The sequence below is a fragment of the Marmota flaviventris genome, chromosome 2 (assembly GCF_047511675.1).
Source record: "Marmota flaviventris isolate mMarFla1 chromosome 2, mMarFla1.hap1, whole genome shotgun sequence".
NCBI classification, from domain to species: domain Eukaryota; kingdom Metazoa; phylum Chordata; class Mammalia; order Rodentia; family Sciuridae; genus Marmota; species Marmota flaviventris.
The window spans coordinates 117,912,140-117,939,614 of NC_092499.1; the positions used below are offsets into that span (position 1 = coordinate 117,912,140).

The window sequence follows — 27,475 nt, forward strand, 5'->3', positions numbered from 1 at the left end:
TTTATATAGTATGGATATTAACCCTCTGTGGGAAGAGTAGCAGGCAAAGATTTTCTCTCATCCTGTAGTATGTCTCTTCAATCTGTTTATTATTTCTTTTTGTTATGCAGAAGCTTTTTAGTTTGACATGATCCCATTTGTTGATTCTTGCTATTATTTCCTTAGCTATTCAGGAAGTCATTGCCTTGTATCTATGTCTTGAAGTTTGTCTCCTGTTTTCTTCTAGCAGTTTCAAAGTTTCAGGCCTTGTATTTTAGGTCTTTTTGAGATGATTTTTTAAAATCTATTTTGAAATGATTTTTAGACAGGGGGGAATCTTGTTTCAGTCTTTTACATGTGGATATCCAGTTTTCCCAGCACTATTTGTTGAAAGAGGATTTTTTCCATGGTATGTTTTTGGCAAGAATCAGCTAGCTATAAGTACTGGCTTTTGTCTCTGTGTTCCCTGTTCTATTCAATTGGTCGGCTTGTCTGTTTTTATTACCAGTACCATGCTGGTATAAAAACAGTGTATTTTGATACTGTTCTAGTATATTTTGAGATCAGGTATTGTGATACCTCCAGAAATATTCTTTTTGCTAAGGATAGTTTTGGCAACTTGGGTTCATTTTTGCTTCCACGTGAATTTTAGAATTTTTTTTCTAGTCTGTGATGATTGTTTGTTGTTTGTTTGCTTTTTTGTACTGGGAATTGAATCCAGGGACACTTAACACTGAGCTACATCTCAGCCCTTTTTACTTATTATTTTGAAACAGTTCCTTACTAAGTTGCTGAGGCTGGCCTTGAACTTGAGATCCTCCTGTCTCAGCTTCCCAAGTGGCTATGCCATTGATATTTTGATTTAGATTGCATTGATTTATAGATTGTTTTCAGTAATGTGGCCATTTTAACAATATTAATTCTGCCAATATATAAACATGGGAGGTATTTTCATCTTCTGGTGTCATTTTTTATTTCTTATTTCAGTGTTTTGTAATTTTCATCATAGAAAATTAGCAATTTTTACCTCCTTGGTTACAGTTATTTCTGAATATGGTATTTATATTGTATGTATTTATGTTTTGAAGCTATTGTGAATGAAATCGTTTTTCTGGTTTCTCAGTGAGCTCATTGTTAGTGTAAAGAAAAGCTATTGATTTTTATATGTTGATTTTGTATTCTACTTTGCTGAATTTATTTATCATATCTGAAAGTCTCAAGGCTTTATTTATAGTGCTCTTAGAAAATTCCTAGTTGTTTTAGGAAAACGTTCAACTAAAAATTTGAACCACAGTAATTTCCTGCTTAGCTTTCATTTACCCAGGATTCCATCACAAATTTTAAACTTGGGCATTAACCCAAGATTAATATAAAGATTTGTATTAGGGCCACTTCTAAGAATATTTGGCACCTAGGACATTTGCCATAGAGGAGAATTCTTATGGGGTCATGTTTATTCTGTTATGGAATTGCTTAAATATGTTGGGCTTATAATCTTAAAGGAAGAAAGAGGGGTAAGAGATGTCACGAAAGAGGCAAGAAAAGAGAAGGGGCAAGGGAGTATTTTTGCCAGATTGCCAGCCTTCTGCTCTTACTGCCTTAGTAGGATGCTAGAGGGGCACTGTAGAGTTGGAGATAAGAGCATGGTCATTTTTTAAAAATATATATTTATTTTTTAGTTGTAATTGGACACAATACCTTTATTTTATTTTTATGTGGGGCTGAGGATCGAACCCAGGGCCTTACTTGCTAGAGGAGCGCTCTACTGCTGAGCCACAACCCCAGCCCTGAGGGTGGTCATTTTTACAACTAGTTGAAAGGCATTACTTTGTCTTCCCTTCATTACCAGGTCACTGACCTCTGTGGTAACATAAACCTCTAATTTACCTTGTAAATTCATTCAGGATTACAAAACATGACTTTTCTTTTATTGTGACATTTTAATAATAGTCAAGATGTGAAAATTTACATTTTATAAATTTTTAGGCTGCAGAAGCAATGGTATAGAGTAATGTTTAAACTCAGAATGGTTTGGTGGCTCCTCCTTTTTTTTAACTTATTTCCTTTAATGCCTAAGTGACAGAGGGATAGGCCATACAATTAAAAGTAGGTCAAGGGACTGGGAATGTAGCTCAGTGGTAGAGTACTTGCCTAGCTTATGCAAGGCTCTGGGTTTGATTCCCACCTCAATAAATAAATATGAGAAGTTGGTCCAAGATTACTCAGTAAGCCACTTGTCCCAGTACTCTTCATTATGCACTTCTTTACCCATTTTACACATATACACACATCTTCAATCTCAGTGATTTGTTTTTTTAATAAATATTTTTTAGTTATTGATGTACCTTTATTTTTTATTTATTTACATATGGTGCTGAGGATTGAACCCAGTGACTCACACATGCTAGGCAAGCACTCTGCTACTGAGTCACAAACCCAGCCCTGATTTGTGTGGTTTTTAACAGGAAATTTAATTCAGATTCAAATAGATTTTTTTTTTAATATTTCTTTTCTTTCTTTTTTTAATATTTATTTTTTAGTTTTCGGAGGACACAACATCTTTGTTTGTATGTGGTGCTGAGGATCGAACCCGGGCCGCACGCATGCCAGGCGAGCGCGCTACCGCTTGAGCCACATCCCCAGCCCTCAAATAGATTTTTTTTCATTGTTGACTTCTTATTCCTTAAGCAACAGTATAATGTTCCCATTTGAGCTATTTCTAAAGATTGTGTTTAACTATTTACAGTGTTTTTGGTACTTTGATCTATCAGGTGATGACATTAACTATGTTAAACATATTTTGTTAGAAATATTTCTGAAATCGTCATTAAAAGACTTCCTAGTCACCTTCTATAATCATGGGGGGAGAGAGAGAGAAGAAATTTGTTTTGTAGGCCAAGTTATCATGTGAAATTTAATTCAGTGGTTATACAGAATGTGAATGGCTTAAGATCTGGTAGGCAGAGAAGGAAGGAAATAAGTGATAGAAAAATATCAAATAGAACTGGGTGCGGGGGTGCATGCCTGTAATTCTAGTGACTAGGGAGGCTAAGGCAGGAGGATCACAAGTTCAAAGCCAGCCTCAGCAACTTAGCAAGTGCCCTAAGTAACTTAGCGAGACCTGTCTCAAAAGATGTGGCTAGTGGTTAAGTTCCTCTGAGTCCAATCCCGAATATGGAAGGAAGGAAAAAAGCAAGGGAGGGAGGAAGGAACTCATAAAGGCCCTTTAGAAGTGCAGTTCTACTGAGAGAATTGTACTGTATGTCACCAGCCAGATTTAAAAATAAAAACATTCAGTTATTTTTTACTTTAAAGCTTTTTATTTTTTTGAGAAGTTAGCATTAGATTCAAGTCTACTTTTTATCTTTTCTCAATCTTCTCTGCCCTCTTTCTCAAGGTTTTCACTATTCTAAGGCAGGTGTTGATCCTTCTCCTTTATACCATAGAAAAATGATTTATTAATGAATTTTTTTACCTCTATTGAGTTTCTTAATCATGAGCCATATTCGGTGATTCAAATAGATTTTTTTTCATTGTTGACTTCTTATTCCTTAAGCAACAGTATAATGTTCCCATTTGAGCTATTTCTAAAGATTGTGTTTAACTATTTACAGTGTTTTTGGTACTTTGATCAGGTATGACATTAACTATGTTAAACATATTTTGTTAGAAATATTTCTGAAATCGTCATTAAATGACTTCCTAGTCACCTTCTATAATCATGGGGGGAGAGAGAGAGAAGAGATTTGTTTTGTAGGCCAAGTTATCATGTGAAAAACTGATGTTATATAAGACACAAAAACTCTAGAGAAAAAAAAAACATATATCCAATGTGTAATAGTAGGACAAGTATCTCTTAGTTTAATAGTCTATATATTTTGATGCACTATAATATATTCTTATAATCAGCAGCATAAATAATTGGGGTATTGCAATATGCTTAAGATTTATTTAGACATTAGAACAACACTAAAAGGAAAATAATCGAATAATGCTTGTGTCATTTGTTTAGTCATAATATGCTCTCTAGTCCCAGACTTTCCTATTTTGGAGAAGCAGAACTGGTTGATACATCTCCACTATATCCGGAAGGATTATGAAGCATGCAAGGTGAGAGGCTGCAATGATAAGAGGAAATGGGAGGCAGGCTGTGGGGTAGACAACTAACTGTCTGCAGCACAGTATGGCAGTTGATATTCCACTAATAAAATGTGAATTCATTCTTCCTTACACATTATATATTGGTTAGCTTTGCTATGATAGTGCTGCCTTAAAGTTTTAGTGGCATTTATTCATTGCTCATGGGCCTCCAGATTGACTGTGGGTTGGCCAGATTTGACTATAGACTTTTTTGGGTCTGGTTCAGGTGTGTTCCATGTATCTTCTCATATCAAGGCAAATCTGAAAGGGCAGTCATTTTTTGGGACTTCTTGGTTTCTTGATGGAAACAGATGTTTACCTCACTGTATTATCTGTTTTTTTGATCCTTGGATAGATAAGATAATTCTCTTAATTATGGTGAGGTTGATCATCATTTGTGTAAATATAAAAAAGGTTTTAAATAAAAACCATTTATTTTCCATCTTTACTGTATATGTTAAAAATTTGCTGTCAGATGGTAGTAGTATTAACATGCAAAGTAAATCTATAGTGTTGTCTTTTTTTTTAAGCATTCAGAGCTTTGTGATGCTTCTTAAATTTTGGCTTTTAAACAGTGCAAAGATATAATGATCTTTAGTGCCAGTAAAAATTTTGAAATTTTCCTCTTTCTGTTTTCCTTCTGTGATTTTACCCTTTTTTTGTTTCCCTTTTCATTTTGACCACTTTTCAGTTTCCTTGTTTGTTTGGCTTCTCTTCCTCTGCTGCTGCTGCTGGGGTTTTTGTTGTTGTTGGGGTTTTTTTGTTTGTTTTAACAGTACTGGGGATTGAACCTAGAGCCCCTTTACCACTGAGCTACTTCTCCAGTCCTTTTTATTTATTGAGACAGAGTCTTGTTGAATTGCCCAGGCTGACCTCAAACTTGTGATCCTCCTGGCTCAGCCTCCCCACTCAATGAGATTACAGGTGTGTACCACCCTGCCCAGCCTTCTAATTATTTCTCAAGAGTTGGGGATTTCCTAGTTGCTTGATCCCTTTGTTCATTCAACACATTTCTTCTGATTTCCAAATCAGTTTGAAATGCCCACAAGCATTTCAAATTCAACTTGCCTGTGGTTGAATTAATCTGCTCCCTTCTAAACCTATTTCTTATCCCATTTCCCATCTCAGAGATGGATTTCATCCATCATTCACCCAGTTGTGAATGTGTCATAGTTCCCTCATCCATTTCTTGATAATCATCAAGTCTGGAGGGCCTTCTCTTACCACCTTTTGAAATTGTCTACTTTCTCCCCTCTTCCTGCCTTAATCCTCATTATTACAATTTAAACTACCTCAAGAGTTCTACCAACCTTGCCTTTAATATTGTTTCATTTCATTCTGTTTTTAACACGTTTCCAAAGTGATATTTCTGTATAACAAACAGAATTGGTTTTTTTCCTGATTAAAACTTTTCCCCATTACACTCAAACTTTTTGATATGGCATTTGAAGTCTTCCTCTCTGAAAGTCTTGGTATCTCAGCTTCTCTTCCAGCTCCTGCCAACATGAAGTTTGAAACAAATCCAGAAAGCCTTCCCTAATTCAAGTTAGAATCAGATGCTTGCCCCCTGAGCTATTATAGCATCTTGGGTTTAGTCCATAGTAGTAAAAAGAGCCTATGGTGGGCTGAGGTTGTAGCTTAGTGATAGAGCACTTGACTACCATGTATGAGGCACTGAGTTCGATCCTCAGCACCACATAATAATAAATAAATAAAATAAAGGTATGTATTTATCTACAACTAAAAAACAAAGAGGCTATGGTTCACTTATCAGGGAATCACTGGCATCTATCATGGTCCTTGAAAATCTCACATTTTAATAGTTTGTCTAGTTAGATTTTAGACAGGGGTTGACAAACTTTTTCTGTGCTAAGCCAGGTAGTAAGATAGTTTAATTTTTTTTTTTTTTTTTTTGTGTGTGTGTGTGCTGGGGATTGAGCCCAGGGGCACTTAACCACTGAGCCATATCCCCAGCCTTTTTTTTTTTTTAATATTTTATTTAGAAACAGGGTCTTGCTCAGTTGTTTGTGGCCTCACTAAGTTGCTGAGGCTGGCTTTGAATTTGCCTCAGCCTCCTGAACCCTGGGATTACAGGTGTGAGCCACCCCGCCTGGCTAAATAGTTTAATGTTTTGCAGGCCAGATGCAGTATCTTATTATTTTTTATTATTTTTTTGTAACTCTTTGAAAATGTAAAAACCGCTCGTAGCTTGAGAGCTGTACAAAAGTGGCTTGTGAGTCCTGTAATTTGTCAACCCCATTTTAAAAAATGTAATCCCAACAAAAGTTGAGATTTAAAAAAAATTCTGGGGTTGGGGCTGTGGCTCAGTGGTGAAGCGCTTGCCTAGCACATGTGAGGTACTGGGTTTGATCCTCAACACTACATAAAAATAAATAAATAAATAAACAAATAAAGGTATTGTGTTCATCTGCAACTAAAAAAAATTTTTAAAAATTCTGAGGTATTTTTCTTCCTCTTTCAGGCCATTATCAAAGAACAGCTTCAGGAGACTCAGGGGTTGTGTGAGTATGCCATCTATGTCCAAGGTAAGTCACATATTTCTTCCTAATGGAGAAATATACTTGGCTTAGGTTCTTGGAAAAAGGCCAACTTATGAAATACTTAAATTCAAGTAAATGTTCCACTGAGGTCTTGCTCAGTATTTTTTGAATCTGAACATAATTCTTTGACTTCAGAAGTGATTAGTACTATGCAAAAAATTACTACCATCATACACCCCTTTGTAAGTTCCTGTGCATTCTTTTTCAGAATGGATGCTTATGATCACTGCCTCACACTGTGGTTTCAGGGCCAGAAAATGCTTTGGAAGAGTTCCTTGTAGTCTAGCTAAAGGATATGAGAAAAGGCTTTGAGGATTTTGTAAAGAAGTCAGGAGGAAGAGAAGAAGCCTAGAGTTGTATAGGATAAATCAGATGATAAATTGAACTCTTCAGAAACCCAAACAGGAACCATCCACTTAAATTTTACTCTTTAATGCCCAAAGTGGCATTCTTTAGTTTTTCCAGGAATTCTGTTTTGACTTTTAAGTATAAATGAATGGTTTGCTTACCATTCATTGCTTATAATTTTCAGATTAATATAAGCTTTTCTGATATCATTTGTAAGATATTGAAACATTTAGGATATCATGGCAAAAAAAAAATTTGCTCTTTTATTGCCAATATCACCAGTTCTAGACTCCCAGTGTCTGATAAATTCTTCTGAAAACTTAGGCCTAAGAAAAATTAATGGTTTTAATAGGTAACTTTACTGAAAACTAATATAATAAAAAGATTTGACAAAAACTCCTTGTTGGACATGAGGTATTGATTCCATTTGTACCATTCTGGGTTTCTTTCTGTACATTGTGAAGTAGAAATCTGAATTATAATAAAGTATCTGATGAGGAAGCCCAGCATGTTCTTTTTTTTTTAGTTGTAGATGGAACTCAATACCTTTATTTATTTATTATGTGGTGCTGAGAATCGAACCCAGTGCTTCACGTGTGCTAGGCAAGCACTCTACCACTGACCCACAATCCCAGCCCCTTCAATATGTTCTTCTTGTGAAGTTTCTGTGATAATTTGCAAAGAAATCTGTGTGTGGTGGATGCTTAGAGGATAGGGAGGTTTGAGTTAACCTTATTTTATAAGAAGTTTTAGCTTATGTCAGTTTTGCTTGTTTCAACCATCTGAAGTAATATATGATTAGATTTAAGACATAATTATCCAAAGGATATTTTGCATGTGGTTTCCCATTTTCCCATTTTTCAATTTTTCTGATGCCAGACTCTGTTTCCTAGAACATGATTTTATTTTGTCTTTCTTGGCAGCATTGATATTTCGCCTGGAAGGAAACATTCAGGAATCCCTAGAACTCTTTCAGACATGTGCGATTCTTAACCCTCAGTGTGCTGATAACCTCAAGCAGGTGGCCAGATCTTTGTGAGTATTGGCAGCCTGGAGACCCTAAGGAAGTCATGGAATACAATGTAAAATGCATTCTTAGGCTGAGCCTGCTGCTGGCAGACTGATACAGTGGAGGAAAATGGCTTGATAGGTATAATGGGATTCATTTGAAAAGTGTGGATTCATCTTGAAATTTGAGGAAAAAAAGATAAAGTAGTATCAAAGAACTAAGTATTTTGCCAGGTGTGATTGTATGTGCCTGTAATCCCAGCAATTTGGGAGGCTCAGGAGGGAGAATTTCAGGTTTGAGGCCAGACTGAGCAATTTAGTGAGACCCTCTCTGGAAATGGTCAAAATAAAAAATAAAAAGGCTGGGGATATAGATTACTGATAGAGTGCTTCTGGATTTAATTCTGAGCACTGGGGGAAAACAAAACCCACCCCAAACCAAATAAACAAAAATACTACCGAAACCAGATATTGTAGTCATTGTGCATTCTAATTTGAAGAACAGTCATACTGCTTATCACATAAATAACACCATCTTGTACCTTAAGTCCTCTAATCATATTGGCAACCCATGGAATTTTCCTGGTCTGCTGTTCAACACTTATTATGATACTTGACACAGAGAAGTATTTTAGTATTTGTTGTATGGATGCCCTAAAGTTTTCTAAGTGGAAGTAATCTCCAAAATATTTATAAGGTGTCAGATTCTCCTTTTCCAGAGTAGTAGAGTGTTCATTAGGGTTCCCTCCTTCATTTTCTTCCCTACATTGTCATTTATGCCTCCATTGTTTTTACATAGAGGCAGGTTTTCCTGTTCATGATCCAGTATCAAGGAAAAATGATGATGTTGATAAATGATGGCAGCTCTTGCTTAATTTTATATCATTTGGCTTGTTTCTTTTTTGATCTATATTTATAGAAAAAAAATAATAGAATACTTTAACCAAAATTGGTGTATAATGAGACAAGGGCCTTGCAACAGCTGCCAGTGCAGTGTTTACCAAGACAGCTTCTGCTGTTGGTGTGCAGCAGCCTGCCTAGCCTTTCTAGCATGACCAACCCAAGAAAAATGTCTTCTAGAATTTCCAGAGAGTGTAATATGAACAAAATGTGGCACATGCCTGTAACCCTAGCAGCTTGGGTTGCTGAGGCAGGAGGATGATGAGTTCAAAGCAGCCTCAGTAGCAGCAAGGTGCTAAGCAACTCTGTGAGACCCTGTCTCTAAATACAAAGTAGGGCTGGGGATGTGGCTCCGTGGTCAAGTGCCCCCTGAGTTTAATCCCTAGTACCTCCCTTCCCCCCCAAAAGTGGGATTAGTGAAGATAGACTTCTAAGAATTTTGAGGTAATAATTATGGAAAATGCATCTTTTACAGATTTCTTTTGGGAAAACATAAAGCTGCCACTGAAGTGTATAATGAAGCAGCTAAACTGAACCAGAAAGATTGGGTAAGTAGGGAATTTTCAGTAGTGTCTTTTAGTAAGCATGCTAATGGTTCCATTTATGAAATGACTATCATAAGTTATTATAGAATTCTTATATGCCAAAAATGTATATTCTCAAATTTTGTTGATGCTTTTGCTAATTATAGGATCAAAAATCATGTTTCCTCATACTTTGCAGATATTACTACATGGTTTTCTAAGTGTCATTGTTGCTAGTGAGCAGTTACAGTCTGATTCTTGTTAGTAACTCCACTTTTCTCTCTAGAAACTTTGGAGATTTTTTTTTATCATTAGCATTTCAAACCATTAGCAATAAGTCTAATTGTATTTGATTTATTTATTTCTTCCCCATCTATTTGACACTCATCTGGCCATTTCATTCTGAAAATCCTTGCTTTTCTTTGGGGTGGGAAAGTTTGAGTAGTTCTCCATTACTTTTATATCTTGGTGATTGTGTCTAATTGTAGCAGAAAATTGGACTAAACATTGGCTTTGCAAATTAAGGGGTTATTTTTTTTTCTTCATGTAACTAAAGTTCAGATAAATAGTTGCTGGCATTGATTTGGTGGTCCTAGAATGTCCAGGCTGAGACTTTTTTCAAGTATTTGATGATTCTGGGAGAGACATTCATCTCTGAGAGAAGGAATAGATTGATTAGCTCAGAGAGCTTGCATTGCATGGGTTTCCCTGAAGTTCCGTTGTCACTAATATTTTTTAAGTGTGTTAAATTTGCCAGTCACTTTTCTTCTGTAGGTTTGAAGATTAAGTTGTTTGAGTCTTTTTTATTCTTTTTTTAGTTGTTTTGACTCTTTATGCCATAGAATATTTTACAGCTGAAGACAAAAGTGAAGCTACAAGTAAAGGAAAAATCCAGCTAGGGGTGTAGCTTATTTGTTGGTGCTGGGTTCAATCCCGAGCATCAACAAATACATTTTTAAAATTCTTGTACTTTTTAATTAATATTTTCATCAAATTAATGTCTACTATGTACCAGACAGTAAGCTATACTCTGGAGATGCAAAGATGCTATTTCTGACTCACTTGGATAATCATTCCATTGGTACCAGTTAGAAGTGTTCATTTCCCAAATAGCCAGATACTCTCTACTATGCTTTATAAGTGTCTTAGGAAGACTTCTAGCCCTACCTTCTTGGATTTACCAGGATATTCCATGTCTGGCTGCAACAGGAGACTAATAATTCTGCCTGACATTATTTTATTTGACTTTTGGAGCAATTCTCTTAAGTAGGGAGAATTTTCATCATTGAAAGGTGAGAAAGCTGAGGCTTGGAATGACTTGCCAAAGGGCACACAGTGGGCTGGGGATGTGGCTCAAGCGGTACCGCGCTCACCTGGCATGTGTGCGGCCCGGGTTCGATCCTCAGCATCACATACAAACAAAGATGTTGTGTCCGCCGAAAAATTTAAAAAAAAAATTAAAAAAAAAAGGGCATACAGTGAGTTAGAGACAGAACCAGTGTTAGAACTCAATCTAGAATCTAGGATTGCTCACTTTAATGCTGGAATCTTTCTACCACACCATCTGCATTTGCAGATGTCTATAGGATTCCTTCACCTCATAAAAGACAGAATTTGACTCTGATTTATATTGTTTTCCTTTCCAAATTTCCTTTTCTCTTAGTTTGTTTAAGGCATATAACTGCTTCCCTCTCAAATAATATCTAGAGCAAATGGTTAAAAAAGGTTAGGGGTTAGTTAACCTTCAGGACATGGAAAGGAGAAGAAAGGCTATATTCTCCCCGATTCTGTCTCCATGTGTACATTTCTATAGCATGATGAAGTGAAAAGTACGCAAGTTTTGGAGGCAGGCCAGAGGTCAAGTCCTAGTGTTTTGACATGTGAATGTGATTTGTGAATTAAGAAAAGTAATTTTTTAAAATGTGAAACATTTATGAAACAATAGGAAAATCTAACCGTAATTGAATGTATGATATAGAGCAGTTAGTAATTTTTTTTGGGTGTGATAGTGGTATTATAAATGGGTTCAAAAAAAAAAAAAAAAAGAAACCTCTTTCAGACTTTCAGAAATACATGCTGAAATGTTTTGCTGTTTGTTATTTGGTTACAAAAGTAGTAAAAGTAGATGGCATATGAATTGGATGAATTCATGGCCATTCCAACTACATTTATATATGATTAGGATGTGGAACTAAAAAAGAAGGGAAAAATTCCAGTGCTGATACTTCCTGAATTAATTAAACTTCTTAACCTCTGTGAGCTTCAGTTTTATTTTCTGTAAAATTGGAAAGATTATACATTGCAGATTTGTTGGAAAAATTTAAATAATATATGCAAAAACATCTGGCATTGAGCCTATTGTATAAAAATTGTATAAAAATTAATATTTTATATTAATTTTTGTATAAAAATTAATCAGTGATTGATTTTTGTTATTTTAGGAGTCTTGGAAAACATTAAACTAGTTGTGTCTAGCACTTGTGGTCCATGTTCCTTGGACAGGGACACATCCACACTACTAACCAGGGTTCCTTACAATGTTTCCCAAGAGCATTTTCTTCTTTCTTTCTTTCTCTAAAGCTACCCTAAATAGAGGAAAGTTCATTATAAAGTTATTTGAGAGATTCCACAACACTTAAGGTCAAGAGTACAAGTTGACTTATAGTGAACTAGAACTAGAACATTGGCAGCAACCAAGGTAGTTACTCTGCATTTTTGCTTCATCTTTTCTTTCTGTATTCAGAGGTTGGCAAATTTTGTTGTTGTTGTTGTTGTTTTTGTAAAGGGCCCCTTAGCTAGGCATGATAGTGCACACCTGTAATCCCAGCTACTCTGGAGGCTAAGGGAAGAGGATCTCAAGTTCAAGGTTAACCTAGGCAACTTAGCAAAACACCATATCATGATAAAAAATTAAAAAAGAGCTGGGGGTATATCCCAGTGGTAAGTGCTTTCTTAGCATGTGTAAGGCCCTGTGTTCAATCCTTAGTGTCTGGGGAAATGGGGTGGAGGTAGGGGGACTGCAGCTTAATACAGACTCTATTGTAGCTACTTAGCTCTGCAATTCTAGTGCAAAAGAGCCATACGAAAACAAGGGACTGTGGCTGTGTTCCAATAAAACCTTATTTATAGAAGAGGGCAGGGAATGATTTGGCCCATGGGCCATAGTTTTCTGACCTATGCTTTTTTTTGAATTTCTGCAGATTGACTGCAATTACATACATTTTATCATAGTGACCTCCAGATGGCGCTGTCAGCTCCCAAGTCCACATCACCTTGTGAATTTAGTGCTTGCAACTAGCTAGATCAGTTCCAATTGTAGATTCCTAGAAAGAGGATTCTGATTGCTTCAGGTGCCCAGAGATGGACAGAGGATTTCTTTAAGGATGGAGCTATGTGGCTAGCAGTCCTCTCAACAGGAGCTTTGAATAGTTTCTTCTAAGAAAAGGGCACAAAGGATGTGGGTAGTGGACAGCTTTTAGAGAAAAAATGGTAGGAAGATGGGCTGGGTGTGTATCTTCAAGGAGCCATGTAGATCCAGGAAAATCACCTATTTATTCTGCTTTTTTCTCTTATTATTTTAATTTAAAAATATATATAAGGGAACTAATTTTGTAGAATACATATATTGATTATATGAACTCTACTTAGAAAAAATACTGTAGTGCCCATTTCAAAGTTTACACTTTGCTGAACAATAACACTCTTGATGCCTGTTGTTTCACTCTAAAGCTTACTATGAATTAGACCTAAGCCATTTTCCTTTTTTTTTGTATGTAGGAAATCTGCCATAACCTAGGAGTTTGCTACATTTATCTGAAGCAGTTCAATAAGGTAATTTATAGAAGGGCTGATGGTGGTTGACTGGAATTTCACTTAAGTGTGTGATTGTGTTGCATAGGTGCCATTGCTCATTTTGTATTCTCTCTAGTGTTTACAGAGCTTTAGGAAATGCACCTTATACATTTATCGCTATGTTAATGCTCATTCATCATTACTCATCTTGTCTTCCCTTGCTTTTGACAAGAAAATGGAAATTTTGGAAATACTATGAATGACAGTGTATTCCCCCCTTTCTTCTTTCTCTCCACCCCCAGTGTTTGTAGAAACAAATGTTCAGTAGAAACAAATGTTCAATAATATAGATATCAAAAAGTAAATTTTTAAGTCTTAAAGTTGCTCTCACAGCAACTGATTTTAGTTTTTAATGTTACTGAAAATGAATTTTAAATTTAAACTGAATCCGTTTTCTGACAATTTTTAGTTTTAACTTTTAGTTTTGATTTTTTTTATGATGAGAACTTGTATTTCATTGTGATTAAGCTCTAGGCTCAGAAAGAAATGTATACATATTAATTGAGGAATAGAAGAAATTACTGAGAGACCTGAAAGTTAGTGATAGTGAGATTGGGTAGAGTGTTCTTCATAAAGTTCCCACTTAGTAGTCATGAAGTTTTATTCTCTAGTGCCACCGAGACTGAGACTCTGAATTGGTTAATACCAATTTGACAATGTTTATAAATTGTTTCAATTTATAAACTGGTATAACCTGATGTATCCCTTATGGATATGAAAAGAGTCTACATAGGCTGGGATTGTGGCTCAGCAGTAGAGTGCTCGCTTAGCATGGGCGGGACTAGGATTCGATCCTCAGCACCACATAAAAATAAAGGCATTGTGTTGTGTCCATCTACACCCCCTAAAAAAATAAATATTAAAAAAAAAGAGTCTACACATTAACAGTTTTTCTCCTGTGAGATAGATATTAATTTATATATATATATGAAAAATATATATTTTGTGGGCCCCTTAGGTTTTCTGAATGGATTTACAGTTTTATAGCCTTGATTAGATTTTTCTCTGAGAATATTGTGAACATTTCAATTCACAGGATTGTTTTGAGCCAGAGGAGAGGTGGGATTGGTCTTTAGTTGGAACTGTACTGATGAGAAGGAGAATTATAGTTAGATTTTACTGTAAAGCTAACAGGCTAAGCAAATATAATACCTGGCAATTATATAAACACTGTTGAAACAGTGAGTCATAGAACTGTTTTGTCTATCTACTAAGATATAAACTTCCCGAGAAAAAGGAGGTCTTAATTGTTACGGCTGTTAACTCTAGTGTACCTAGTACCTAAAATAGCCAATATTCCATGAACACTCATTGAGTGAATAAATGAGAATAAGCCATTTATTCATTTATTTTTATATTTTACACAAATGGAGCACAACTTTTTATTTCTCTAGTTGAATATGATGTAGAGTCATACCATTTGTGCAATGATACCCATACATAGGGTACCATTTATTCATTTATTTGTCATCACATTGGTGGGGAAAATGAGGCCTATGCTGGGGAAGATTGTATAGTCAGTCCGTGGTGCAGCTAGGATAGAATTTGATGTGGCACTCTACATTGTCCTCTGATGGTCCCCTGCCCTGCCCCGTACAAGGGGTTGAACCCAGGGGTCTTTATGCACTGGGCAACATCCTAGCCCTTTTCATTTTTTATTGGAGATTGGGTCTCACTGAGTTGCTTAGGGCATTGCTAAATTGCTGAGGCTGGCCTTGAACTTGCGATCCTTCTCCTTCAGCCTCCCAAGTTGCTGAGATTACTGGAGTGCGCCACCACACCCAACTGATGTCTCTTTTGATTTACAAAGTGTGAGTCATAGATATGAATGCCAAGCAGAAAAACTTTCAGAAAGATTAATCATCTTGGAAGAACACTCCCAGGTGACTGCAGAGGCAGACAGCCTGTGTTGCTAGCTGTCTTGTCAACAAGGACAGCTTTAGGACTTTTTGGTCTTTGGGTGGTGTGGGCTATTTGCTCTAACATAATATTCCTGCATTTGTTCAGCAGGCCATTGTTCTTCCTATGGTGGTGATTTTGTTCTCTTTACTGCATCAAATTTGTTAGGCACAAGATCAGCTGCACAATGCCCTACAGCTTAACAGGCATGATCTGACTTACACAATGCTGGGGAAGATTCACTTGCTGGAGGGAGACTTGGACAAGGCCATAGAAATCTACAAGAAAGCAGTGGAGTAAGTGTGTCTATTACCTTTAGAGCAATAAGAAACTTAAAAAAAAAAAAAAATGACAACATGTGAACTCCCAAGCCTAAGAGAAGATATATGTGATTGATTACTACTTATATAAGTTAGAATGAAAGGTAAGCTAAAGTTTAGATAAGAGCTGCCAGTGAATGGCATCAATAAGGTAGACTGTTTCTTTCTCACCTGTAAAGATGGCTGTTGTAGGCTAGCTGGTAGCTTTGTTCACAAAGCCAACCTGGGATCTAGATTCCTTCCATATTAGCCCAAGATTCCTTTGCCTATATGATTGAAGCTGAGATACTGTAATACAACATCCATGTTTCAGGCTATGGTGAAGGGAAGTGGTACTTGAATCTGAATATGGAATGAGCATCTGGTAGTGAGTTTAGGTGACCCACAAATTGCACACATAGTTCCTACTCACATTTCATGGTTCAAAATTGGTCAGGAAGGAACACATAGCTGCAAGGGAAGTAGGCTGACATATACTCAGCAAGATTTGGGGGTCAGCTGCCAATCTGCCATTCTTTTTTTTATACTTTATAATAGATTAATATATCCAGAGATATTATTAGGGACAAAAATCTCTTAGCTCAGTAATAAATATCTTCTCTTATTAGCTTGAAACTCATATCTTGTTTTGTTGCTTGGGCTTGAACCCAGGGCCTTACACATGCTAGGTGTGTGCTCTACCCCTGACCTATACACCCTTAGCCCCGCTATCTTGTTTTTCAAGAACATCACTAGGGCAGTCTAAACTGTTGATAACTGAACTAAATGGTTTTCCCATGTTAGTGTTCCATGTTTCTTCTCTAGGGACGCGTTTAAGTATAATAGCTGTACAAAAATGCTTTAAGTGTCTCATTTGTTTGGTCACTTAAAATGTCTGATCTACAGTTCAAGGCCTATTATTCCTGATAATTAGATTCTGAACTAAACTAAGATATCTATTATTATCAATTGCCATGGTAGTAATTTTGTGGTTATTATCAACCACAACACTGTTTTCTGAATTTTCTTCAACAACGCTTTGTATCTAAAAGGACAGAAAAATTCCTTGGTAAGCTATAAAGAGAGAAGGCATTTTTATTTGTTGGTTAGAAGCTAAGATTATGGGGCAAGTAGGAAGGAGCCATGTAACTGTGTTCAGTATCCTGTGGTGATGGGGGCAGCCCTGACTCCTGACCCCTGCCTCATAGAAGTTGGCTGTTCAAAAATAGGGCACATAAATCCCAAGAGGGACATTCTTCTGGTGGTTACTCAAGGATTTAAGTCACTAAATTTCCCAAGGAATAAAAGGGAACAGCTGAGCATTTGGAGTCTCATTGAGAAGGTAGACGCCATTCTTTATGACCTACAGCTTTAGAGTGAATGAATAGTCATGTTGTGTGGCGAAATGGCTGCTGCAAGAATCATAGAAGTTACTCGTGTGGCTTGGGGAAAGAAATGAAAATGGGTGTTATTATGGCAGAAAGTGAAAGGCAAGTTCTCATCTGAATTGAGAAAGCTTAGTTTAGCCAGCTCAGGCATCCCTTGGCTGGGGCTTTGACTTATCTGGTTCTGGGATCCTTACCAGTAACCAGCATCTTGCCTCATTTCTTAAGAGGAGGAAACAGGGCCCTTTGGTATTATGACTGTTGAAACTGATGATTCTGTAGTCAGATAGTCTTAACTCAGTGTTGCTTTGATTTTTGAACAAAGACATATACTAATGATTGAGATATATTTTACTTGAGCCAATATTTACTTCCAAGGGCCAGTTCCAAGTTTCTTTCCTAGACTGTTATGTGTCTTCCTTCTTTTGTTTAATTTGACTATTTAGTATGGCTTTATGTTTAATTTGGAGAGTACAACATTAGGGGTTTTGGAATCCTAAATTGACACAGAAAATTATGCTGCCTGGCATCCTGAGCACAGTGAAAACAGAAGAAATCCCACAAAAGGGGGTCTGGCTTTAAACTATGTGTGTTCCCGACTGACTTGGTGTTTAAAACTTTGTTCTTTAATTGTATCAGTGTAATCAAGAAGGAAAGTCACACAAAATATACCATAGATTTTTCTTTCTTTCTTTTTTTTGGTACCCAGGATCATATGATGTTGGCCCTAAGAAAAGAGCCTTGATTTTTGTTGTTGTTGTTGAGCAATTTTCCCTATAGCCAGGATTCAGATGACCTACTTTTGAAAAAAATTACCAAATTGCCTTCAGAAATTTCCATGTGGAGAAGGAGGTTCAGCAAAATGTCTCAAGTGTTGCACAAGGATAGGTGGCTATGCTTGTATCGTCTCTTATAACCATTGTTTCCCTCTGAGCATCTCTATGTTGCAGGTTCTCACCAGAAAACACAGAACTTCTTACAACTTTAGGGTTGCTGTATTTACAGGTAATGAAAATTCCACTCATTCATGCACTGATGTTAGAAATGCTTTGGGGTTTGTGCATACAGTGACTTCTCTGCATTTTGATATTTAGCACATTTTACCAATAGTCACATGGAACACATGAATCTTGTTCTCAGTATTTGATATTCTTTGCTAAAGGAATTAACTTTCTTCATTCAAATCAGTCAATTTTAATTCTGCCTTACTTCAATTATAATTCTTATCTAATAGGAAAGAGCATATATGAGAAACACCTGTCTGGTTTTGGGGATTATTATTTTGGCCTATGGGGACAAACTGTGATCAAGTTAGCATGGCACAGGGCATGGGGTAAAGGCTGTTTCTGTTGCTCCTTCTTCCTGGCCAGGGTCCTATAAGAAAGAGAGAAGGCAAGGGCAAAGGACACTTTGTCTAGAATAAAGTCTTCACTCCCTCTTTACATTTCTGAGTGTGAATGGAATTGTTTTGGCTTTATCACTTTTCTATATCAGCCTGAGGACCCCGGGCCCAGGGATCTCTGGACTGATGAAGCCCGCTTACACTATCAGTTTCTCTGCTCAGCTGATTCTGCCTCCACCACTGCCTCTCTGGTAGCCTTTATGTTTATTTCATTTTTCTTTAAGAGGAACCAGGAGCTTAACCCTCTGTCTCCATGGGCTTTGACTTGTGAGGCTGGCCCCAAAGGACTGGAGGCTAACTAGCTCATTTCCTGCCCAGAGGCATTATGTAGAACAGCATGAGAGTAGCGGAAATGGTTTCTGGTAAATAGATACTTTGATCTTACCTGGAGACAAATCAGTAAAATTTTAAAAGCCCACAAATATGGGGATTTGGGGTTTTCTTTCTTTCTTTGGTATGTTCAACTCTTTTTTTTTTCTCTTTGTCAAGAAAAGTCATCAATGATTGGGTGTTTTTGTTCAGGGTGTGGTTGGCCAGATTCCTAAACTGCTATGTTCCCTTTGATATCAATTCTCTGATTTGCTTTTTTCAAGCTTGGTGTTTACCAGAAGGCATTTGAACATCTTGGAAATGCACTGACTTATGACCCCACCAACTATAAGGTATTGCAAGCTGTGAAACCCCAGAGCCTTCATATAGATAGTCCCATGGCTCCTAGAAGTGGTCTGACCCTGGAAGGCAAGGGTTAGCTTCCTCACTGAATACCTGAGAAATTCACTTTTCTTTGGTGGTGCTGGGTATCAAACCTAGGGCCTCATACGTGCTAGGAAGCGCTACCACTGAGCCATACCTCCAACCCAAGAAATAGATGTTTTTAAAGAATTATAAATAAGACTGTATCACGATGGTCACTTGAACCCATGTGATTCAAGAACAGCCTGGGCAACATAGTGGAACTCTGAGATTAAAAAAAAAAAAAAAAAAGTATACATATATATATATATAAATAAAAGGCAGCTTCTTTATTTAAAATTATTATGAAGTGTGGGTGCTGTGCTTCTAAATTAGCACATTTGTTTTAACAGGCCTGCAACCTCTGCATAAAGCAAAATCAGAGGGTTTTTTAGCTTATGTGTTATTTGGGAAATTGATAAAGCTTCCACAGGTATTATCAAAAATAACTATGATAAAATGACCTTTAGAGAAAGTCAGTGAGATCACAAATTTTGTTAAGATGTGACATTGGGGTTGAGAAAGAAGATCTCAGGTGGATGAATATCCCTGAGGGAGATGCAGCAAGATAGGGTTATTTATTGACACAAACTCAGTCCTGATTTAGAAAGTCATTAGCCGGACACTGTTGGCTCTCCTCCTTGACACTTTTCTTTTGAGAAATGAAAGGCTGGACTGATGAAGCCTAAAGTTGACTTACCCTTAGTTCTATTGCAGAAGGTATATTTGAGGTGTTTGGAGCACTTGGTGTATCAAATAAGGGCTTCAGAGAATAGAATAAAAGCACTATTTACTGAAATACTGACTTCCCTGGATGGAAGTAGGAAACATGAGCTGAGTAAAGCCAGAGACATTTCATTCTTTTCTCTTTGGGTACAGTGCCAAAGAGAGTCATAGTGTGGTGTACCAGAACATTCCTCAGGAGCACTTGTCACTGTAGCTTCGTATTATTTATGTTTCTGGGAGAAGTTTTTCAGTCTTATCTATACTGATGGGCCTGCTGAGTTATCTACATTTAGGAGGCTACTTCACTGCCCTTGCCTTTGGGAATAACAGAATTACTAACTTTCCACGTGCCATGTTTTTAGGCCATCTTGGCAGCAGGCAGCATGATGCAGACCCATGGGGACTTTGATGTTGCCCTCACCAAATACAGAGTTGTAGCTTGTGCTGTTCCAGAAAGTCCTCCACTCTGGAATAATATTGGAATGTGTTTTTTTGGCAAGAAGAAATATGTGGCAGTGAGTGTCCCTTCACATTCTTTGTCTTCATTCGTGTGGTTATTGGGTCTGCTGAGCTTGCTCCACCTTTTCATTGAGTGCCCTCTCTCCCCTGCAGGCTATCAGCTGCCTGAAAAGAGCCAACTATTTGGCACCCTTCGATTGGAAGATCCTGTATAATTTGGGCCTTGTCCATTTGACCATGCAGCAGTATGCATCAGCTTTCCATTTCCTCAGTGCAGCCATCAACTTCCAGCCAAAGATGGGGGAGCTCTACATGCTCTTGGCTGGTAGGAGACATTATTTATATGGAAACCTCTTCTTATGGTCTATAATGAGGGAAAAATTAACTAGAATCAGTGGCTAAATATCCCATAGAAGAAAGGAAAGACAGTGGAATGAATCTGACATAACTTTCCTTGTATTTTCCATAATACAAGTTGGACTTGAATAGCACAGGGAGAATGAGGAACCACTGTGAACAGAGGTACAGCCATGAAATTGCAGTGTCCCATGCAGTTAGTGGGCAATATTGTCAGAGAATGTGGTGGAAGATGAGTCAGATAAAATAATCTGGGGTCAGATTATAGAGGGCCATGAGAATAGTCCAAGGGCTGTAGACTTTATCCTATAGGCTGCCTGTCCAGCCATAATCCTAGATCTTATAGGTGCCTATTATAATTGCCTGATGGGAACATGAAATAGGCAGGGCTTTTTAGAAGAACTCTCATTGTTTTGTACATTAGGCTTCCAGGAATTGATTTAAGAGAAGGGAAGTGTTCTATTGCTAAATAATAGTTTAAAGATCATGGAGAACCACTGAGGATTCTTAAGTAGGGCCAGTGATGTGGTTAGATTTATTTGTCAGTGAGTGAGACATCTGATACCACAGGAAAACTGGAATGGAGGCAAGTGGAGACATTTTTGCTGGGGAAAATGGAAAACCTGACTTGGCTTAAACTAGGGCAGTGTCAGAAAAGAAACTACAAAAGTAGAATGCATAGAACTGTTAACTATGAAGAGGTATCTAAGTGGAATGAGAATATACAGCAGTGCCATAGTTGATGGGGCAGAGGAGGAGTTCACTTCGGGGTTGGGTTGGCATGTGTGTGGTGCTGGAGATCAAATCAGAGCCTCTCATATGCTGGGCATGTGCTTTTCCATTGAGCTACACCCCCAGCTCTGGGAGTGGTCTTGAAATACACTATTTTGTTTTCTAAGCTTAGCTCTCCTCATTTTCTTGGTTGCAGTGGCTCTGACCAATCTGGAAGATACAGAGAATGCCAAGAGAGCCTATGCAGAAGCAGTTCGCCTGGATAAGTACGCTACTGGGGGAAGGGTACTGGGGAAGGTGGGACTCATCAAAGCCATGAGGTGGTACTGTACCAGTAGTGCTGCTTGAGTCAGCCAAACACTCCTGCATGGCCATCATACACAGCAGGACCAAATGTAGAAGGATATGGTTCCTGAGGAAGCAGGGCTCAGCAGGAATTAATACTCTGAAGAAATATTTCCTGTTCCAAGTTTAGTAATCAGGAAGCCATAGAAAGCCAGAGGCAGCAGTGGCCTTGGATTGCTGATTAATTGTGGGCTAGCTGTAGTATCAGATGGAACTCAGGGCACAGCTTGATCTAAGATAAACTTGACTCTTTCAGAATTTATTCCACTAGCATCTACTACAGTAGGGCCCTTTTACAACCTATCCTGAGTGTTCTCTGTTGAGGGCTGAGATGCCAGACTTGGTCCCAATACCTGCTTTGCTTGTTGAGCAATTAGTTCCTTGATTCTTTTCCACAAGTGTACATAGCATATTCCCACATTACTGGGTATTGGAGAAATCTCCACTCAAATCAGTTTTGTTTTGTTTCAAGTAAGGAGAAGGATTTCTAAATGTGCATTTGTTGCAAAGCTCCTGCTCCACAGTATCTGTCTGCCTGCCACAGGTGTAACCCTTTAGTAAACCTGAACTATGCTGTGCTGCTGTACAACCAGGGTGAGAAGAAGGATGCCCTGGCCCAGTATCAGGAGATGGAAAAGAAAGTTAACTTTCTCAAGGATAATAGCTCTCTGGAATTTGATCCTGAGGTATGTCTTTTATTAGCTCTCAGTCATTTTAAGCAAGCTGTCAGCAGACTTTTAGGTCACTCCAAAATAATGCAATTATAAAGGTGTTCTAGGCTCATGACTCTTTTTGGCTTTGATGATCTTTGCAGCATGAGTTTGTCAGTTAGTTACAGTCCAAGGTAAACTTTTCTAGAAGAAAATAATAGTAAAAAGAACTTCAGGCTTACTGATTTGTTATTGCTCATTTGAGTTGAGGTCTGTGTCTCTGCATAGCTTCTTCCCACTTCCCTTCATGTAGGAAAGGCAGAAGTTAGTCCAATGATACATCAGATTTCAGTTGGTGGTTTTGAGATCCTACATGGGCCCTCTTGCTAGCCACTAAAGACAGTCTATATTCTCTGCCCTTTCAGAATGATTCCTTTGCAGTGAATATTTCCTCCTTCAAATGCTAGCCAGCAGACACCATTTCAGCTAACCCTCTTGGTTGGAAGATCCAAAATAGGAGGGTTGACTAGTCTCTGCCAGTCATGCTTATAACTCTTTTTTTTTTTTCTTTTCATGTGGACACAAGATGGTGGAGATGGCTCAGAAGTTGGGAGCTGCTCTCCAGGTAGGGGAGGCACTGGTCTGGACTAAACCAGTTAAAGATCCCAAATCGAAGCACCGAATCAGTTCAACTGGAAAACCTGCTGGTTTCCAACAGCCTCTGGGCTCCAATCAAGCTCTTGGACAGGCAATGTCTTCAGCAGTTGCATATAGGAAGCTCCCTTCAGGTAGGAGGCTACACAAAGTTCCATAAAATTGTAGTGGGTACAAGCTGCCTATGCCAACAAAGAGATTACAACTTTGAGTGAGGCTTACATTCTTCAGACTCAGAATATGGTCAGTTTAGTATTGGCCAGTGGGATGAAAAAAAAAAAAAAAAAGGGTGGCCAAACTAGTATCTGTTTTCTTACTGTAAGCTATGTAGTAGTTAACAGCATCAGCAGACTTAACTGTAAGGCAATACAGTCTTCACAGTTTTAGAAATACATTAGCAAGGCTGGGCATGATGGCACATACCTGTAATCCCAGCTACCTAGGAGGTTGAGGCGAGAAGATTGTGAGTTCAAGTTCAGTCTACAATTTACCAAGACCCTGTTTCAAGTGTAGGATGGGGGAGAAAATACATTAGTAAATAAATTCTGTTATACAGTCTTACTTTAATTTTTAGTGTTTTATTGTAGAATGGTATGGTACAGGAAATTGAAGATTTTTTTTTTTCAGTGATTCACTGAAGACAGACTTGACAGTTGCTTTATTTATTTAGTTATTGCCTTCCCTCATAGCTGCAAAGATACACCATCGTCTTGCTAGTTTCCCCAAATTTGGGTTTTCTCTTGAAATTTAACTAAGAATTTATGCTAATTGTTTTGTTATTAGGTGTTGGTGGAACATCCCAGCTCACAAAGCCACCATCTCTTCCTCTGGAGCCAGAGCCCATTGTGGAAACATCAGAGCAAACAAGAGAAAAATAGGAGCAGGATGACCCTGGAGTAGGGGTTTCTGGGTGAGGAGGTACTGGACCAAGGAATGTTATATGATCAGGCATCGTGGAGGCCAGCACTATTCCCTGTGAGCACCACTGAATTAGAACACAGGGTATTACCATGCTCACGAGGAACCTAAGGCCTGTGCAGCCCTTTATTGGCCCGATCCACCAGGACATGAGGAAAAGACAGTCTAGTAGATTAAGATTTGGAGCAAGGCGTCGGCTGTATGTGAAACTTAAGAGCTAGCAAGGCACACGAGCTGTTTGGTTTTAAAAGAACTTTTATCTCCTGGTTGATTCTCCACTTCCTTCATGCAAGGAAAGGCTGAGAGACCTCTGTGTAGTAGCTCTGTGATACTGAAGCCATGGCTTAACTGGGATGATCTTCAGACTGTGGGGTAATCCATCTGCAAGGCAAACATAAATCTTGGATTGATAATATAGTTTTTTCACAGTCTGAAAGAAATGATGAAAAAAAATGCTAAGTTGAGGCCAGACTGGTAAGTATCCAGCTGCATTTGCCCAAAGGGAATTCAATAAGTCCCTGTATTTGGTTCTTGCAAGAGGTCAGAGTCTAGAACCAGATCATGTCAGAACTAGGAGCCATGAGCTGGTCGGGTATCAGGACCAAGGATTTTTTAAAAAGGGAAAAACTTCTTAGCTGAGAAATTTTAGTATAAGACGATCAATGATAATAACCACTAACCAGATGCTATCAATATATTATCTATATGTCCTTTATAAGATTATGTATCATTATTCCTTTGGGGAAAGTTGTAACTCAGGTGTAAAAATAAGAGATCACATTAAAATGTTTAAAAAACTATTATCACTGTCCTCCCTTACCTGTTTCCAAGCCTAGTTTGAAATTAGAGGAAGAACTTCTTACTTGGTATCAGCAGCAGCCCTGCCCTGACAGAGGGCAGGCATCAGTTTGCTTGAGAGCTTGTCCCCACTTTTCACTTAAAATGCCTTTTACTCACCATAAGTGGAAGGTTTTCTACCTTCTATTCCAAACCAAACTGTGTTTGGAGTTCTTTATGACTGGACATGATTTGACATTGAAGAAGCAGCTGAGCAATTCTCCATATCTCAGAAACAGAGCAAGGTATCAGAAGTAGAAACCCTTATCTTAGTGGGTATGTGACAGAACTGGGCATCCTGAGAAGTTGAGAAAACTCAGTTTCTATATTAGTGTGGAGGCTAACATACTAGACTGAACTGATCTAGTTGAAAAGGTTATTGTAGAGGTCTCAGTGAGATGAGAATATAAACAAAGATGGAGAGGAAGAAGGAGACATGAGAGAGATTCAGGATCTAAAATCGACAGAAACTAGAGATTGACTGAATGTGGTTTTAGGATGGGGACCCATTTCTGGATTTAGAGTAAAATAATACTGGGGAAATAAAATTGAGGGCTGATTGTGGAGTCTACTTTTAGACATGTTTATCTTTAGGACTTCCAAATAATGATATCACTAAGATAGCTGAATAGCTGGATTGCAGGAGTGAAATTGGTTTGAAGATGAAGATTCAGGAGTAATTTAGATTTGAATGATAGCTGAAAATCATAGATTTGAAGGTTTTCTTTGCGGTAAGGTACTACCATGCATCCAGTGATTGCAGTCAAGCCCCCAGCAATGCTTTCCACATTAACTTGGGCTTAGATTTTCTTAAAACTTAAATACTCTTAGGTTGTTCCTGTTCAGATTTTGGGATGTGGATTTGCATTCTGGTGTGAAAACTATCCTAATTTCTATTATGGGGGTTGCTTATCACAATTTTAATAAAATTAGGAAACTGAGACTGATTATATAATCAAAGATACAGATGTGGTTTTTGATGATGTGAAGTAGATGCAGGAAAATACAAGTATAAACTAGCATGATGTAAACAGTGTCCTTACTGAATAATATTAGTGCAAAACTCTTAGTTCCCAACAGTAAAAGTGAGGCGTACTTTGTCAAGAAAAAAATCTATTATCGTTTGATAATAGCAAAGTAGCTCGTGTTGAACCAGATCTCCCACAGATAACAAATATAAGCAATATGAAATATTATCTTGATTTAAATATTTTAAAATATATGCTTATTTAAGGAAAAATTACTACATTGTGAGGTTGAACCTAAATAAATACAATATCTATAAAGGATAAGGGGTTAAAAGAGACTGAGAGATTGCTGTTTTAGAGTTTATGTGGTAGGGTGTACAACTAATGCTTAAAAGGGGGTGGAAAAGAAAAACAGAAAGATCAATTCCCACCCCAACAGAAGCCAGAAGGAACAAAGTAGCAAAATGGTAAGTGTAAATCCTATCATATTGATAATTAAAATGAAATAAACATTAAATTGAAAAAGCACAGAGAAAGAATAAAAAGCTAAAGCCCAAACTTGTGCCATTGAAGATATACCATGAAAATAATCATAGAAGAAATTTCTGTTTCAGCAATTGATAGAAATAATAAGTGGAAAAGGACACATCAACCACTTTGACTTGATACTTATTATAGAATCCTACAAGCAATAACTGCAGATTGCACTTTTTTTTTTTCTTTTTTCTACTAAGGGAAGTGCTCTACCAACTGAACCACACCCTGAGCCCAGAATATACATTCTTTGCAGTGCACACAGTACATTCAGCAAGACAAATCATATACTGGGCTATAAAATAGTTCTCAAAAGCCAGAAGATAAAAACTTGGAAAAACTTCTAAGACAAGAAGTCACAAGATAAATTATAAAATGTTTTTTTAACTGAAAGATAATGAAAATAAAATTTATAGGATTTGGCTTTAATAGTGCTTAGAGGTAAATGTATAGCTATAATTGTTTCTTATACAGATTTCCACCTTAAGCTACGAAGAGAAAGAATAAATAGAAGGAAAGAGTAGACAAACATTAGACAAACATTAAAAGTTTAGAAAGCCCACATTCTATGGGAGAGGTAATTCCCCAGTTAAATGGATCAAGAAGTAGACATTATACCAGTATCAAGAATAAAAGGGTACAAGATTAGATTCCACAGACATGAAAAAGATAAAGGGATATTATGAACAATTTTAAGATAATAAAACTGACAGCTTAGATGGAACAGAAAAATGATCTTTGAAAAATACTGCATACTATCTGGGCTCAGTGGCTCACACTTGTAATTATTCCCAGTGACTGGGGAAGCTAAGGCATGAAAATCACAAGTTCAAAGCCAGCCTCAGCAACTTAGCAAGGCCCTACATAACTTAGCAAGACCCTATCTTTAAAAAAAGGGGTGGTGGTGGTGCTGGTGCTGGGGATGTGACTCAATGGTTAAGAGCCTCTGGGTTCAATATACAGTATCAAGGGAAAAAAAAATACAACATACTAAAACAAGATGAAATGTAAAGTCTTTTTAAGTCTTATATATTGAAGATATTGAATTTATATGTCAAAGGTTACCCTTAAACTCTGGTGCAAATGATTTTACAGGCAATTTTTTTTTGGGGGGGGGGGGGATGGAACCCAGGAGCGCTTTACCACTGAGCTACATCCCTAGCCCTTTTTAATTTTTTATTTTGAGATAGGGTCTCATTAAGTTGCTGAGGCTGGCCTTGAACGTGCAATCCTGTCTCACCCTCCAAGTTATTGGGATTACAAGTG

General features: G+C 37.5%; 1 protein-coding gene across 3 annotated transcripts in view; it reads left to right on the forward strand.

The window, feature by feature from the left end:
* Bbs4 (Bardet-Biedl syndrome 4) overlaps positions 1 to 24,670 on the forward strand; it is a 65,503-nt gene extending 40,833 nt beyond the window's left edge. The window contains exons 3-16 of one of the 3 annotated variants that reach the window (XM_027926129.2): positions 3,992 to 4,089; positions 6,602 to 6,665; positions 7,952 to 8,063; positions 9,412 to 9,484; positions 13,238 to 13,291; positions 15,380 to 15,507; positions 17,846 to 17,900; positions 18,891 to 18,959; positions 20,118 to 20,270; positions 20,368 to 20,539; positions 21,500 to 21,569; positions 22,193 to 22,334; positions 22,885 to 23,086; positions 23,736 to 24,670. In XM_027926129.2, coding sequence (XP_027781930.1) covers positions 3,992 to 4,089; positions 6,602 to 6,665; positions 7,952 to 8,063; positions 9,412 to 9,484; positions 13,238 to 13,291; positions 15,380 to 15,507; positions 17,846 to 17,900; positions 18,891 to 18,959; positions 20,118 to 20,270; positions 20,368 to 20,539; positions 21,500 to 21,569; positions 22,193 to 22,334; positions 22,885 to 23,086; positions 23,736 to 23,830 — 1,487 coding nt within the window. In that variant the 3' untranslated portion in view covers positions 23,831 to 24,670. The remainder of the gene's footprint in view (positions 1 to 3,991; positions 4,090 to 6,601; positions 6,666 to 7,951; positions 8,064 to 9,411; positions 9,485 to 13,237; positions 13,292 to 15,379; positions 15,508 to 17,845; positions 17,901 to 18,890; positions 18,960 to 20,117; positions 20,271 to 20,367; positions 20,540 to 21,499; positions 21,570 to 22,192; positions 22,335 to 22,884; positions 23,087 to 23,735) is intronic. The other 2 variants (XM_027926130.2, XM_027926131.2) reach the window with 2 other exon arrangements.
* Positions 24,671 to 27,475: the final 2,805 nt, after the last annotated feature.